Below are 14,977 nucleotides of genomic sequence, written 5' to 3' on the forward strand. Positions count from 1 at the left end.
TTGAAAAAAATCTTAATCTAATATTCTACAAATTAATAAGTCATAAATCAGTTTATATATAATAATCACTGCATTAGGATTGATCATAAATAGGCAAAACACTGATTTTAGTGACAGGACGTTTAAATATAGCGTTTTTCACTTTAACAGTTACCACTCGAATGTGCCCATCAGCACCAGGATGCACGTTCATTATTCTTCCAATCTTCCAGGCTAATGGAACAGTATCATCATGTAACACAATGCATTGACCGACCTTATAAATGTCATTTGCAACTTGCCATTTGGGGCGTTCTTGAAGAGTCTGTAAATAACTGCGAGACCAGCACCTCCAAAACTGTTCAAATAAAGCTCGCAATTGTTTATAGCGACAACTTAACCTAGAATGTTTAACGTCTAATGAGTTTTCTGGTAAGGAAGTTAGAGGATCACCAATTATAAAATGTCCAGGTGTTAAAACTTCCGAGTCGTCTGGATCTTCACTAAGCGGAGTCAGAGGGCGTGAGTTTACTATAGATTCAATTTGAACCAATAAAGAATAGAAATTCTCGTAAGATAGAAGAGTGTTCTGTAAAACTCGCTTTAAATGATATTTTGTGAGTCGTACAGCGCTTTCCCACAATCCGCCATGATGTGGAGATCGCGGTGGTATGAAATGCCAAATAATGCGATTGTCAATTAGAAAATTTTGGAATACGTCATCTTTGATTTCGTTTATAAGATTGGACGCACCGACAAAATTGGACCCATTGTCCGAATAGATTTCCGAAGGAAAACCTCTGCGAGCGATTAGCCTTTTAAACGCATTCAAGAAACTATTAGTTGATAGTTCAGTTACCAGTTCGATATGTATGGCCTTAGAAGCAAAACATATAAAAATACATATCCATGCCTTTATCGATTTGGTATTTCGCAAAAAACTATTTTTAATTAAGAATGGACCCGTATAGTCTACTCCAAGTACAGAAAATATTCTAGAAGGTTGTACTCGGGTTGACGGTAGATCACCCATTTTTTGAAGGCCTGCAGAAGGTGATACTTTAAAACAAATAACGCATTTTCTTAAAATTCCTCTAACTGAATTTCGACCTTGCATAGGCCAATAATTTTGTCTAATAACAGATAATAGAGTTTGTGGTCCGGCATGCAAGTATTTAAAATGAAAATGTCTCACAATAAGAGATGTTAAGTGGCATTTTGCAGGCAGAATAATTGGATGTTTATTGTCAAAATTTAAATTAGTATTTTTCAATCTTCCCCCGACTCTTATTATACCCCTCTCGTCGAGAAAAACACTCAAGCGGAAGAGTTTACTCTTTTTTGAAACTTGTTTGTGTCTTAATAAATCTTTAATTTCAATAGCAAAATGTTTGCGTTGAAAATGTTTAATTAAAATTATTTTAGCTTCGTCTAATTCGGAAATTTTAAGCTTATTTAAATCTCTCTGCTTGGGCTCAACCTTTAAGTTATTTTTAAATCGCAAAAGGTAGGCGATTATACGAATACATTTATTAAACGAAGAATATTTATAAAAGACGTCAAATGTAACACATTCTTTGGTTAACAATATTTTGTTGGGCAGCTGTTTCAATTCAGGTAAATCGATATTTGATTGAGCTTCAATGTTATTAGGCCAATATTGATTGCTACTTAAAAGGAATTTAGGACCAAAGAACCACGAATCTAATTCTTGTATTTGTCCTGGGTGGATACCTCGAGATATGTAGTCAGCTGGATTCAAATCCGTTGGTATGTAACGCCACTGGTGACTATGGGAAAAGGTCTGTATCTTTGATACGCGATTTGCGACGAACGTTTTGAGTTTACTGGATTCCGATGATATCCAAGCCAACACAATGGTCGAATCACACCAGTAAAATATTTTATCAATTTTAATTTCATTTTCTGTTGCCTTAATTACTGTGTGCGCTAATTCAACACCTAACAATGCGGCACAAAGCTCTAATCGAGGGATAGAAATTACTTTCAAAGGAGCAACTCTAGATTTGGAACAAACTAGATTTACATTTACCGTGTCCAATGCATTCATGGACCTGAAATAAATTGCAGTACCATAAGCGTACTGAGAAGCGTCGGTAAAGACATGCATTTCTATGGATATGAAATCTGTTATTAAAATATGTCGTGAAATTTTTAATTTTTCAATTAATTTCAAACTATTGTAAAACTGTAGCCACGAAATTAGAAAATTGTCGGGTACTGGATCATCCCAACCTATTTTTAAACTCCACAATTTTTGCATAAATAATTTTGCGCGCGTAATAACAGGACCTATAAGACCTAGAATATCAAAGATTTGACTGATAACGGATAAAATTCGTCTCTTTGTGAAGATCTTGTAGTGATCTGGACCAGATTCGGGATTTGTAACATATTTTAAAATATCCTCTGAAGAGTTCCAGACCGTACCTAAAGTTTTACTGCAACTTTGTTCGTCCTTAATAATATAATCTGTTTTAGTAGAGGGATCTAATTGTGAAACAAAATTCAAAATTTGCTCATTATTTGAAGACCATTGGCGTAAACGGAATCCGCCCGACAGTAAAATATTATATACATCTTTTATTAAAAAACATGCAGATTTAATATCCTTTACGGAGACTAAGTAGTCGTCCATGTAAAAATCCTTTAAAATAGATTGAGCAGCCTCAGGATGATTGATTTCATTATCAAGAGCTAACTGTTTTAAGCAACGAATAGCTAAAAAAGAGGCAGGGCTCATCCCATATGTTACCGTGAGTAACTTGTAAATTTTCAAAGGATCTGTAATATTATTGCGCCAGAGTATTAATTGAAACTTTGTATCGTTTTCATGTATTTTAACGCATCGATACATCTTCGCGATGTCCGCGGAAACTACAATCGGAAATAATCGAAAACGTAATAAGATAAAGAATAACGTATCCTGGATGCAAGGTCCTGTTTTTAATATATCGTTTAAACTTAAACCCGAAGTGGATTTACTGGAGGCGTCAAAAACAACACGAAGTCGCGTGGTCATTGAGGACTCTTTTATTACAGCGTGGTGAGGTAAGAAAAAGCTTGGCTGTAAATTGAAATTAAAATTATTTAATTCACACATATGTCCTAAGTTAATATATTCATTTATAAAACTACTATAATTTTCTTTCAATGTAGGATTTTTACCGAGTTTTCTTTCCAAGGATTGAAATCTATTGACTGCGATATCATATGATTCGCCCAAATGCTCTAGATTGTCCCTAAAAGGTAAGCGGACAATAAAGTTACCATAATTATCACGACTATAAGTCTGTTGAAAATGACTCTCTACTTCATTTTCTTCCTCGGTATAGTTATTTTTCAAAGACGGAATTTCTTCTATCAGCCAAAATTTCTCTAATCCATTTTCAAGATTGTTCATTGACCTTGACAAGTTACACACAGAAAAATTTCTATTATCTATATTCGGAAAACTGATTGTACCTGCTACAATCCAACCGAGTTCTGTGTTTTGTAGAATAGGACGACCCTTTCCTAGAGAAATTTGACCGGGTAATAATAAGCGATAAAAAATACCGGCACCCAAAAGTATATCAACTTTACTGGATTCATTAAATTGTGGATCTGCCAAATCAATATTATTAGGAATTTTGAGATGAGACGTATCAAAGTCCATGTGGGGTGTGTCAGTCGTTATCTGATTGGATACCAAAAATTGTAAATTAACATTATAATTGGAGTTTATAGATTTAATTCGTGTTTTAATAACATTATTAATAAAACTTATATTGCCGTTTATTCCTATAACCTTTATATGAACATCTGTCCCTTGAATATTCAATCTTTCAAATAATTCCTGACTCATGAAATTTGACTGAGAACCGGCATCTAAAAGCGCTCGACAAATCATGGATTCGCCGTCTTTATTTTCAATTTTTAAAAGTGCGGTTGTAAGTAAAACAAATGAATCGTTATCGTAAGCAGTTAAAGTTAAAATATTTTGAGCACAAGCAACAACACTTTGTTTACTATCATTTCTTTCGACTCGTTTTTCATCAGACTTGATTGGCAAGTTCTGTGAAGAACTATTAACAGAGGCGTGCGCTTTATTGTTGGAAATATGTTTATCAGTAATGTCGCAATTTTGATGTGAGTTTTTATTAGTAATAGATAAATGCAGTAAACTATTATGTTTTTTATCACAAATTCTGCATGAACTTCCTTGACAATTCGAAACTTTATGTCCTAGTCGAAGGCAATTAGTGCAAGCTTTAAGTTTACGTATTGTATTGATACGATCTGAAATAGAAAGTTTTAAAAATTCATTGCAATAATAAATTACGTGATCTCCCTTGCAAAAAATACAAGCTAGGAGCCTTGTAGAAATATTACTCTGTATCTTTGTTGTAGCAGATTTGTGATATGTATTCTGATAATTTGAAGAAGAGGGTTTGTTCAGATATTTATTGTCGATAGATTCGAGTAGTTTACACCTATCGATCAAAAATTGAATGAATGTTTCTGAAGTTGGTGACACGACGTCTTTAGTTTCAATCTCCCAATCTTTCCTAGAATTTGCATCTAATTTAGATAATAATAGATGAATTAAAATTGTACTCCATTGTTCTACTGGCTCTTTTAAATTACGCAAAGCTCGATAGTGCTTTTGTAAATTGTCTACAAAAAATCGTAGAGATTCAAAGGAGTCTCTATTTACATTTGGCAAATCAAAGATTTGTTTTATGTGGTTTTTTATTATAAATTTTTTATTTTGATATCTCTCCTTTAATAACTCCCAAGCCACAGGATAATTCGAATCTGTTACCTCCAGAGAGTCTATAATTTTTATTGCTTCTTTTTTTAACGTTGTTTGGAGATAGTAAAACTTTTGTATGTTACCTAAATTAGGATTATTATGGATGAGAGCCGAAAATGCATCGTAAAATGTTAACCATTTATCATAACTGCCGTCAAATTCGGGCAGAGACAAAGGTGGCAATTTAACATTGAATGTTTCTATGTGAGAAGATTGAATATTAAAATTTGAGTTATTTTGTTGAGGTATAAAAAACGAATTTTGAGACTGATTGCCAAATTGACCGACGAATTCCTTTGCCTTTGCTACCGTTTCATAATAATCATCTTCAAAGGTGACTCGCTCGGAGAAATTTTGTTCGGATTCATCATATTGCTCAATTTCGGTTTGAACCTTGTTAAATTCATCAAAGATGAGTTCCATTCTTTGCATACGAGTGGAAATTTCTGTGATTTTTGAATTATTGTTTGAATCAGCAACAAATTTTTTAAACCGCGTTAGTTGACCTTTTAATTGGCCGCGGCGAGAAACTAAACGAGAAATCATTAATTGAAATTCTTGTTCTTGGTCATTTCGACCGGTCTCGTTAGCCATTTTTAACAATTAATTAAAATTAAAGGAAAGTAAATGTGAAATTAATAATATAATCGGTACGCCACTGAATGGTCGACCCTTTTTTGCGTCGAAAGCAACGCCGGCAAATATCCAAATGAGGATAGGAATGTTATGTTTTTTTTTTGTCTTATTACCTACAACTGTAGGTGATTATATATGAAATAAAAAATATTTTTGTTAACTTTGTTAACCTACGACGGTAGGTGATTACATATTTTATTTGAATTATGAAAAATGTTTATCTACACGATAGATAGACGAATGTATGTTAGAACGAACAATATTATTGTTCAACCAATACGATCTCAACGTTGAAATCGGGAATAGTAGAAAAGAGCGGTACAGTTTTTTCTGATGTAATCGATTGTAAAGAAAAACACATAAAATTAATTTGTATGATATTAATGAAATGAAATAGAATATTAATTTCACTAGAAATTACGAGAAATTCTACTTTTACAAACTCAAAAGGAATGAATGTAAATGGAACTGACTCACTCATTTATCTCCCCTCTTCCTGTCTTGAAAGGCCAAACTGTTGATCACACACACACATCCGGCTCGAAGGACCAAATTTATGTGTATTACGATGCTCGCAGCTTTATTGAGCTTCTCGTTTACAGGAGTTTACACTAGTTCATTCAGGATGCGAATGCAACATATACAACTTGACCAACTTTCACATTTATTCATAAAGAAACACTATTCTATGAAATATTACAATAATTATGAATAATAAACTTTGTAAATGCAGAGTAACGATATATTTTATTGAATTAAACTTAAACATGTGGTTCTTTCTGTGTCTGTCTCTGTTCTCTCTGCTAAGCACACCTTATAGTTTTTAGCTGCTGTTCGGAAAAGCAACGTTGCCGTTAGTACCTTTCTATTATAATATCTAAAGAATATGAGAGCGAACGCAACAGGTTGTGCCAATTGGTATTAATTGTTGTAACATAATTGCAAGTATTAGCTAAGTCAATATTGACTTTTTGCAGGACACGGTTCAAATTTGATGTATAAGAGAAAATTTTCTTTAAAACTATCATTGACACTATAAACTGGCTATTTTCCATTGCGACTTGCAACTGGTAAGCTTGGGTTGCTACTTCCCTTTCCGACTCTTGGAGAGCTTGAAGTGTAGCAAGTACCACGGGAAACATTTCAACGGCTGTGTGTTTCTCCGTCCAGCGTGTCTCACAAAGCGAGATAAGGGTTGAATGAGGTGCTCCAATCTCGTCCGCAGTTTTTTTTAGAAGCCCCTCTCGGAGTGCTGATTGTCTAAAGAAGTTAATTATGCTTTTAATAGTCCCGATACAGTTTCTGATTGTAGGGATCTGGCAAGAATGAGCCAAAACTAAGTTCAAAGTATGAGCTGCACAGTGTATGAACTGTGCTCGGGGATATTTATTCGCAATTATGGTTTTTACGCCTTTCAACCGTCCGCTCATCACAGCGGTTCCATCATAGCCCTGACCAACTAAATTCTTCAAATCTAATCCGAATGATTTTAGCCTTTGCATGATCGTCGAAGCTAAAGCTGCAGCTGTAGCGTCACTAACATGAACAAATTCAAGAGCCTTTCCAGAAGAGCAGTCAACATAGCGAAGGCAAAGTGACAGCTGTTCATGATGTGACACATCCTGAGTTTCGTCGGCAAGTACAGCAAAGAAACCTGATTGTTTGACTCTACCTATTAGTTCCTCTTGAATAGCACTTCCACATAATTCAATTATTTCATTTTGAATAACGGACGATGTGTACATAGCCCTAGTATGAGTACTTTGAGTAAGTAAGTGCTTTTTAAGAACTTTATCACCAGATCGTGCTCGAAAACGAAGTAGTGCGCGAAAATTTCCATCATTATTTAACGGATCTATAATGCCAATTTCACCAGAGTCTTGATTTCCCCTCAAAGGCAACTCTTGACGTCCGCAAAATAAGATTGTGTCTATTATGGCACATAGCCTCTGTCTGTTTTCTTCGGCAATGATTTTATTTTGCGCATTAAATGATTCTGTAACATCACGGGATTGACCTTCCATAACACTTGCGAAATTGCTTGCCCGTTCAACAGCATATTTATGGTAATTTGTATTTCGATGTTGTTCGATCTTCTCCAGAGCTTTTTTCCAGTTATTAAATGTCTTTGTGACAAAACTTCCAAGTTTTTGATCACCGCGACCACCTTCGGTCTGTCCAAACAAAACGCACATTTTCTTAGTGCCCCTTGTGCTATATTTGAATAAGCTAACCATGGGTTCTTTTGGGTCCAATGACGTTGAAAACAAAGATTTCTGTTACCAGTGACGGGAAACTTAAAAGTCTCAGGAGGAGTCCAGGTTTCTTTCAAAGCTTTTAATTTTTCATTATCATTTTTTGGAGCTTTTGACACATATTTGCCAATATCGTACTCGTCTTCCATTATAACAGAATCCAGGCTATCTAAAAAGAAAAATACGTTATAGATGGGTGTGAGATTAAAATTAAAATAACTTACTGTGGCCTGTTTCATCTTTGTTCTTAGAGCTGGAGGGAATTGAAGCATCTGTATTGATATCCATACGCACACTGGGTGTACTTTCATTGTTTTGCGAGTTCGATTCGTCGTTGGTTTTCACATTCTTTGGAAAAAATGCCAAAAGCGACTGCTGTGAAGTACGTTTCACTAAAATATAAAACAATTTCTCGTGTAAATGCGTAGAAAGTTACGTGTTTTCTAATAATAAAATAGCTTGAATTATAAAAGGACCGGTGCTAGACTTAGGCACCTTATAGCTATAGAGGTAGTGACACAGTGACATTTCAGGCAAATGGACCGACTACACATGTAACAATTATTGTTATCTTGTACACTTCTTGAAAGGGCGGCTCTGCTTATGACCTCATCGATCTCCACATTTGGTTAGCAGCTGACATATTTTTATTATGCTGCTTCCTTTACTGTATGTAACGTAGGATTGATCAGGAATGTAGTTCTTATATTCAGGAATGACAAGTCTATAAAAATCAGTACCCTCGACTGGGCAAATTAGCAATGAAATACATGACTATTTCAACCACTAGTACACCGTAGGAAGAGAATGTTTTTGGCGGCGCGGGCGTAACAAAACTTGAGAAATATGACTACATAAAAATATATATGATTTTAATTTTACATAGAAACATTTATAGCTAGCTGATAATAAGTTATGCTGATCGGCCGATCCACATATGTTGAATTTGTAATACGTAAATAAATACAAAATACATATGCACACTCCTTTTTTATAAAGACTTTGTGTCTGATCAGCATTTTACCAATGAAAAAAAGAAAAAGCAGACTCTAGCAAATCGAGCGCCGAACTTAAGCAAAAACGTCATTTTTAAACCTAAGTAAATACAGGTAAACATGAACTTTTTTATATATTAAATCACACATTTATAACTATACTATGTATTATAACTTATAACTCGGAGATCAGTATTATGTGAAGTGACTAATAAATATAACGTTTACAAGTGTACTCAATTAAATACTTTTTTCATCCATAGATGAAATCATATAGGCAGCTATATATAATGCCACCACCTCTATTATGTAACTTTAGTGAGTTTTGCCATCTGCTTAGCGCATTAATTCTTTTTTATGTTGATTTTTAAGTTAGTTTTAACGTAACAGCAATTACATTATTAAATAAGTATAGATACTTAGCACAGAGTTTCCAAGCTTAAAAAATTACGCAGCACTCAAAAGTTTACTAAATTTGCACAATATGTATAAACAAAATGAAGAAAAACACCACACGTATGTCGCACAGCTACTTTATCGCGATCACCACAAACTTTGCAAGTTCAAAAAACTTCGCAGCACTAAAAAGTTTACTCAGTTTGCACAATATAAACAAAATAAAGAAAAACAATACACATAAGTCGCACAACTACTCTAGTGATTCAGTACACAAGACTTAAGACTGTTGTTGACGTCCCACTCCCACGTACCCACGTTGCAGAAATCAAACGCGGAGTGGAAGACATGCAGCCACCTTATTGGTCAGCAACCGCCGTACAAATTTTTCTCCAATGTTGCTGATACATAAGTGCATTCAAAATAAGTTTGTTTACTTTAAGTCTAGTTTTTAGATTGAATAATTGTTTACGTAGAAGAATGATGATAATAATTGTATGCATGGACGGTTCTATGGGGGGGGGGGGGGGTTTAAACCCCCTAAACCCCCCCCCCTTATATACGTCGTTGTGCAAGAAATCACATAAATTCTTATTCAAGAAAATAGTTTCATTACTACGGGCAAGTTTTAGAGAAGAATATCTTAATGGTGATTTAAATTTGACTATGATGTATCGACAGTACAAGGAATGGTACCAACAGAATAGTAAGCCTATCATCAGCAAGGAACCCTTGAACACATGAACACAACAAGTTGAATATTGCATTTCACAAGTCCAAGAAGGATCAGTGTAGGCGATGATAAGTTACAACTGATGTACAATTATGAGACACATTTAAAAGAAAGTAACTTGTGCAGTTTGGAAAAGAAAGCAGGTATCGAATCATACAGAAATGATGCTAACAAGATAATTTGTTGTTATGACATACAGTCACCATGCAGACACGATTTCTTCTTTTTTTTTATAAAAGAAGACTAAATATGTACAACTGGACCGTATTTGATGTTGTATCAAAAGCTGTCTATTGCTACCTATGGTATGAGTTAGGAGGAAAAGGTTGCGATGAAGTTGGAACACACACAAATACTTAGTTGTTGGACACACCCAAAATGAAGGTAACAGCGTGTGTAGTACTATTGAATAGGAGAAGACACGAATACTGAAAAATGGATCCATTTTTGTGCCAAGACAATGGAAATCAGTAATACAATGTACCAAAAAGATTGGACTCCATATGATGTACACGAATTAGACTTGAGTGATATTCTTGATTTTAGGACCTAATAACGCAGTTTGATAGAAACTTTACAGTTAATAATTACGGTGATCGTGTTGTATGGAATGATATCACAAAAATCTTCATGCAGGCGACTTCTCTATACTTGATTTTTTATAACGGCCCTCATGATCTGGATGCTATGATGAAGTGCGTAACAGAACGAAAGGCAGTGGTTCGGCAAATGTTGAACAACATCTAAGAAATATATACCATCAGCGACCAAATATATCAATATATCATAATGTATCAATTTGATACATTATGCGACTTAAATATCATCCCAGGAGTATACCGCGAGTATTATCGAGGATGGAGAGAATCATATGAGCATAACGAAATCTTATTATTTTTGAATTTGAACTGATTTCTTTTCATTTTGTAAACATTCAATAAACCAATAAGATTTCTAAATTGATTGTTTTTCACTTCCATTACTGGCTAATTTGGGAATATTTTAATTAGTTCTCAGATTTTCAGGCAATGTTTAATTCATTATTGGAACATTTCACAAAAAACTGCTAACTCAAAAACTACAAATGACATCCTAAATTTTAGTAATACACTATAAATTTAACTATAATCTAAATATTATTCAATAACTAAAAAAGAAATAAAAAAAAGTTAAAGTGAAATAACATTTGAATATTTTCAAAAACTCTGAATCTGAATATTCAAAAAGTATCATTTCGAAATGTTCCATAACTTTTTCCGACCGACGAATTATAGATTTCCTTTTAAGTCAATTTTAAGTGATCAGTAATGATGCTTCAAAAGATGTATGACAAGTCGTCAAAATTACTACATTTAAGCATCATCCAAGACTTTTTCGATTTTGTTTTTTCAAGTTTAAACGTATATATTTTCAAATTTTCGAAACGTACAATTTGTTTTATGATTTCTATTTTAATATTCTGAAATTTTTATACTTCTTGATCATACAAGGTGACCAAGAATTGTGTGTATAAATTTTTAGATCTAAAAATAAGAATGTTTTGTTATGCTCAATAACAAAATCGAGGTTTTTCTCCCAATTAGTTATGATTATGGAGTTCATATTGTACATAGCGAAGTAATATAGAAATTAATGTATATAATTCTGCAGATCCTTATACGATCTAAAAGTATGACAACATCCACTTTATGTTACAGGAAATTATTAAAAATAAACAATGTGGATATGATGTCAGAAAACCCGGATTTGTAAGTATATTATGAAATTAAATTATAAATTTTTTTTATAACTGCAACTATTATAAATTAAAACTGCCCTTGATTGAATGATAACATTATTAAAAACTTTATTATTTACATTGATAGTTGTTTGAATATATCTTTGATTCCTTCAATAAATTCACTTCCATCAGGTATTATGTTTAATTAACCCAAAGCTGTAATAGTATTATCAGATTAACACCAAAATGGAACTCATTTATTCTGTTGACCTCATTCCCTGTATATAAAAGAATGTGATAGTTTTTTTGAGTTATCAGATGTCAGTTCAAAAATAACTAACAACTGAACAAAATATCCTTTCTTCTTCCCTTATTTCAAAATAGAACTGAACAACAGTATCTTTAGTAATTGAAGAAAATTGTATGAACAACAGTATCTTTAGTAACTTAAGGAAACTTTTTTTGCCTTCTTCTTCTTCAACCGGCGCTACGGTCCTTTAAGAACATTCTCAACAATCGACTGCCAATCATTTCTGCCTGTGAGCATGGTGACTCCAACGTGAACCCCTAGCTGGATCATTTCCTCCTCAACGTCCTCCAACCAGCGAAGGCGCGGTCTTCCTCTCAGTCGCCGACTTTCAGGAAATAGCTCTGTGCAGGTGTCGATCAGAACGCCACCAAATCTGGCTCGTTCATACATCTGTTTCAGTTCAGCATTCCTCCGGATCATCCACGCACCGTTCTCGCAAACAAGGCAAAAAATCTTTCGTACTACAAAATTTAAAAATAGGAAGAATTGTTGAGATGGGAATATACGTACCTATTTGTTGGATTTTGTAAAGTATGCAACCATTGATAAAGTAAATGGAACCATTTACAAAAGATATAATCAATTTTTAAATTGTAATTTTCAATTTTTATATCAAAATATATTTTTTGTGTTTGAACAATATCCAGGTGCTTTCAATTTATCAGGCATTTTTTTGTAAATCACTTTACTTGCTAGTTATCCTAACTTCATGTTTTTTTCTTTTGATGATTCCAAACAGTATCAACTGATCAGCTAAGTTTTTTTTTGTAAGATCCATTGAACAAGATAAAGAGGGAAAATCTGAGAATTTTTTATTGATAATAGTTCATTCCATACGTTTACATGTGCTAAGTGTACCCTACTACCTCATTGGGTAAAGCCGTTTTTGAGATACAATGAAGGAAAGTTTAAAAAACACAAACGCGTTCAAAGTTTCAAGTCCGCTTAAAATTATTAAAATCTCAACTTACCTTCAATCAACGATGCCAGGTCCATAGAGTATTCGTTCCTGACCCTCCTGAAACTTTCAAAGCAGATTGTTCAGCTCTTAGGTCCTGGCTCTTCTAACGGTTCATTCACTTCTTCTAACTGATTTCGCAGTGAAACCGCAGTAGCTGTCCTATTCCTCAAACTTCTGAACACCAAAAAATGGTCATCTCGTTGAGTGATAACTCTTTTTCGCCCAGACCCTGGTCTTTTAGTTATCAGGCTAGTCTCTAGAAAGCACTGGTACACCCTTTGCACACTACAAAGACTAGCACCAACAATTCTTGCAGTTTCACCGACCATCTTGTAACAGCGCAACAATTCTTGCCACAGCAATCGGATCTAAAGGCATTATGGGCCTGTTAAATCAGTAAACTGGAAAATAGGCAAGGGAAATGTGAATGTTCAATTAGCGCAAAGGCACATTTTTCATCAAAGTCGTACTCTAATACATCAAATGATAGCTGTCAAGTCTCGGAAAGAATTTGCTTCAACGCCTACTAATTTTTATCAATATTGACGCTAAAATTATTCGTAATTTCTGAAGTGACTTCAATTTTTTGCTCGCCAGTGTATTTAATAGTTATAGAAATTCGTTTTTAAGCGTGTAGAAACTTGTATAAAATGTAATGTGTATAACAGGGTGCCAGGTATCAAGCCGACTGTACACAATAGGCCGAACTCCGACACAACTCAGCGTTCCGAACAGCTTCTTCTTTTAATTGCTGTATCTTTAAAACGATTCGAATTTTTGAAAATCACTTTACTACCGTATTCTAGAAATGTTAAGAAAGTAATTTATGAAATCAAAAAACAATCGAGTGTTCGTGTCCAACACAAGAGATGACCCCCTTAACTAATTATTTTCGATACACATGATTTTCAGTCCTTTCTTTCCAAATATTAATTGATTGAATTGCTAAACACCTTAAATATTTTTTTACTTTATGGACACAAAACTTGTCGTTCCGATAAATGTGCCTTTTTTTGAAGTGAAATTGCCCTGGATAAATAGGAAGAGCACATTAGAGTACAGTCATTTTTTGCTTCGTTGTCAATTTTAATATTAATCACAGGGGATGAGGTAAACTGAAAAAATAATAGACAGTTTGAAAAATTTGGTGTTGTATGCAGCCAGGAGAGAGACACATTTTCGAAAGAGGTTGCCTAAGGGCAGGAGAAGAATGGATTGAGAGTAATTTAGTTCCTGTAGCTGCTGTTAAAGTAGGAACGATGGTGCTACAGGTACTTCTCAAACAGTCTTTCGTGAAATATTATTATTCGGTGTTGATGCACTTTTATATTTATTATACTGATATTATTTTATTATGTATGCATTCTTAGGTAATTTCGAATCTTGCAGAATATCCAATGCCTAATTTTATTATCTTTATTTTATCTAAAATTTGTTGGATATTTTGCAAAAATGTATTGTTCTCACATTTGCGCTGTATGTTTGTTGGAAGCTTTTTTGTTCTTTGATTGCTCTATTACAGAGTTTTGATGTATCCAAAATAATAAACGAACAGGGCTGTCTTGAGGCAATAGAGGATTGGACAGAAAAAAATATGATTTCAATAGCTTCTTGCATTTTTGTTGTGTTGTTTTGCCACGTAAGTGTATTCTTATTTATCTCTAATTTTCATTTCTTCAAAGAACTTGACAATCATGCACTTAAATACATATTTATTATCATAAATCATAAAAATATACTCACAAACTGAATTGATGTATATTTTTATACTCATCGTTTAGAGGAATCTATTCATTACAATCTTGATCAAAACTTTTTATAGAAAACCCAACTTTATTATAAAAACCTGCAATTTTGATGATTAATAATTGTTTTTAAATGATAAAAGTTGAATTGGTATTAGGAACCTAGTAAAAATTTAATACTTATTTTCAGCTAGAACATCACAAGTTTTCAGTACCTACAACATTTAAGGATGTACACTACCGGTCAAAAGTTTTTGCTTACTGTACAGTTTGTGTGATACACAACAAATAAAAACAATACCATCGATTTTAATACTTATATATAGATAAGAATATAGTAATAATAAAACTACAGCCCATTATTATTATATATTTAAATTTTTGATTTATAGATGTCATTCTCTTTTGCTTTTATTATTTCATTGAAC

General features: G+C 33.6%; 1 protein-coding gene across 6 annotated transcripts in view; it reads left to right on the forward strand.

Annotated features, from left to right (window-relative positions):
• LOC130449112 (tetraspanin-5) overlaps nt 1-14,977 on the forward strand; it is a 63,123-nt gene that overhangs the window by 6,457 nt on the left and 41,689 nt on the right. For 5 of the 6 annotated variants that reach the window (XR_008910420.1, XR_008910421.1, XR_008910422.1 and 2 more), the window contains exons 7-8: nt 11,511-11,561; nt 14,327-14,443. Coding sequence is in view for 2 of the 6 variants with exons in the window: in XM_056786795.1 (XP_056642773.1) it covers nt 11,511-11,561; nt 14,327-14,443 (168 nt within the window). In the remaining 4 variants the exon portion in view is untranslated. The remainder of the gene's footprint in view (nt 1-11,510; nt 11,562-14,326; nt 14,444-14,977) is intronic. The other variant, XM_056786796.1, reaches the window with a different exon arrangement.

Source organism: Diorhabda sublineata, chromosome 9 (genome assembly GCF_026230105.1).
Source record: "Diorhabda sublineata isolate icDioSubl1.1 chromosome 9, icDioSubl1.1, whole genome shotgun sequence".
Classification (NCBI taxonomy): Eukaryota; Metazoa; Arthropoda; class Insecta; order Coleoptera; family Chrysomelidae; genus Diorhabda; species Diorhabda sublineata.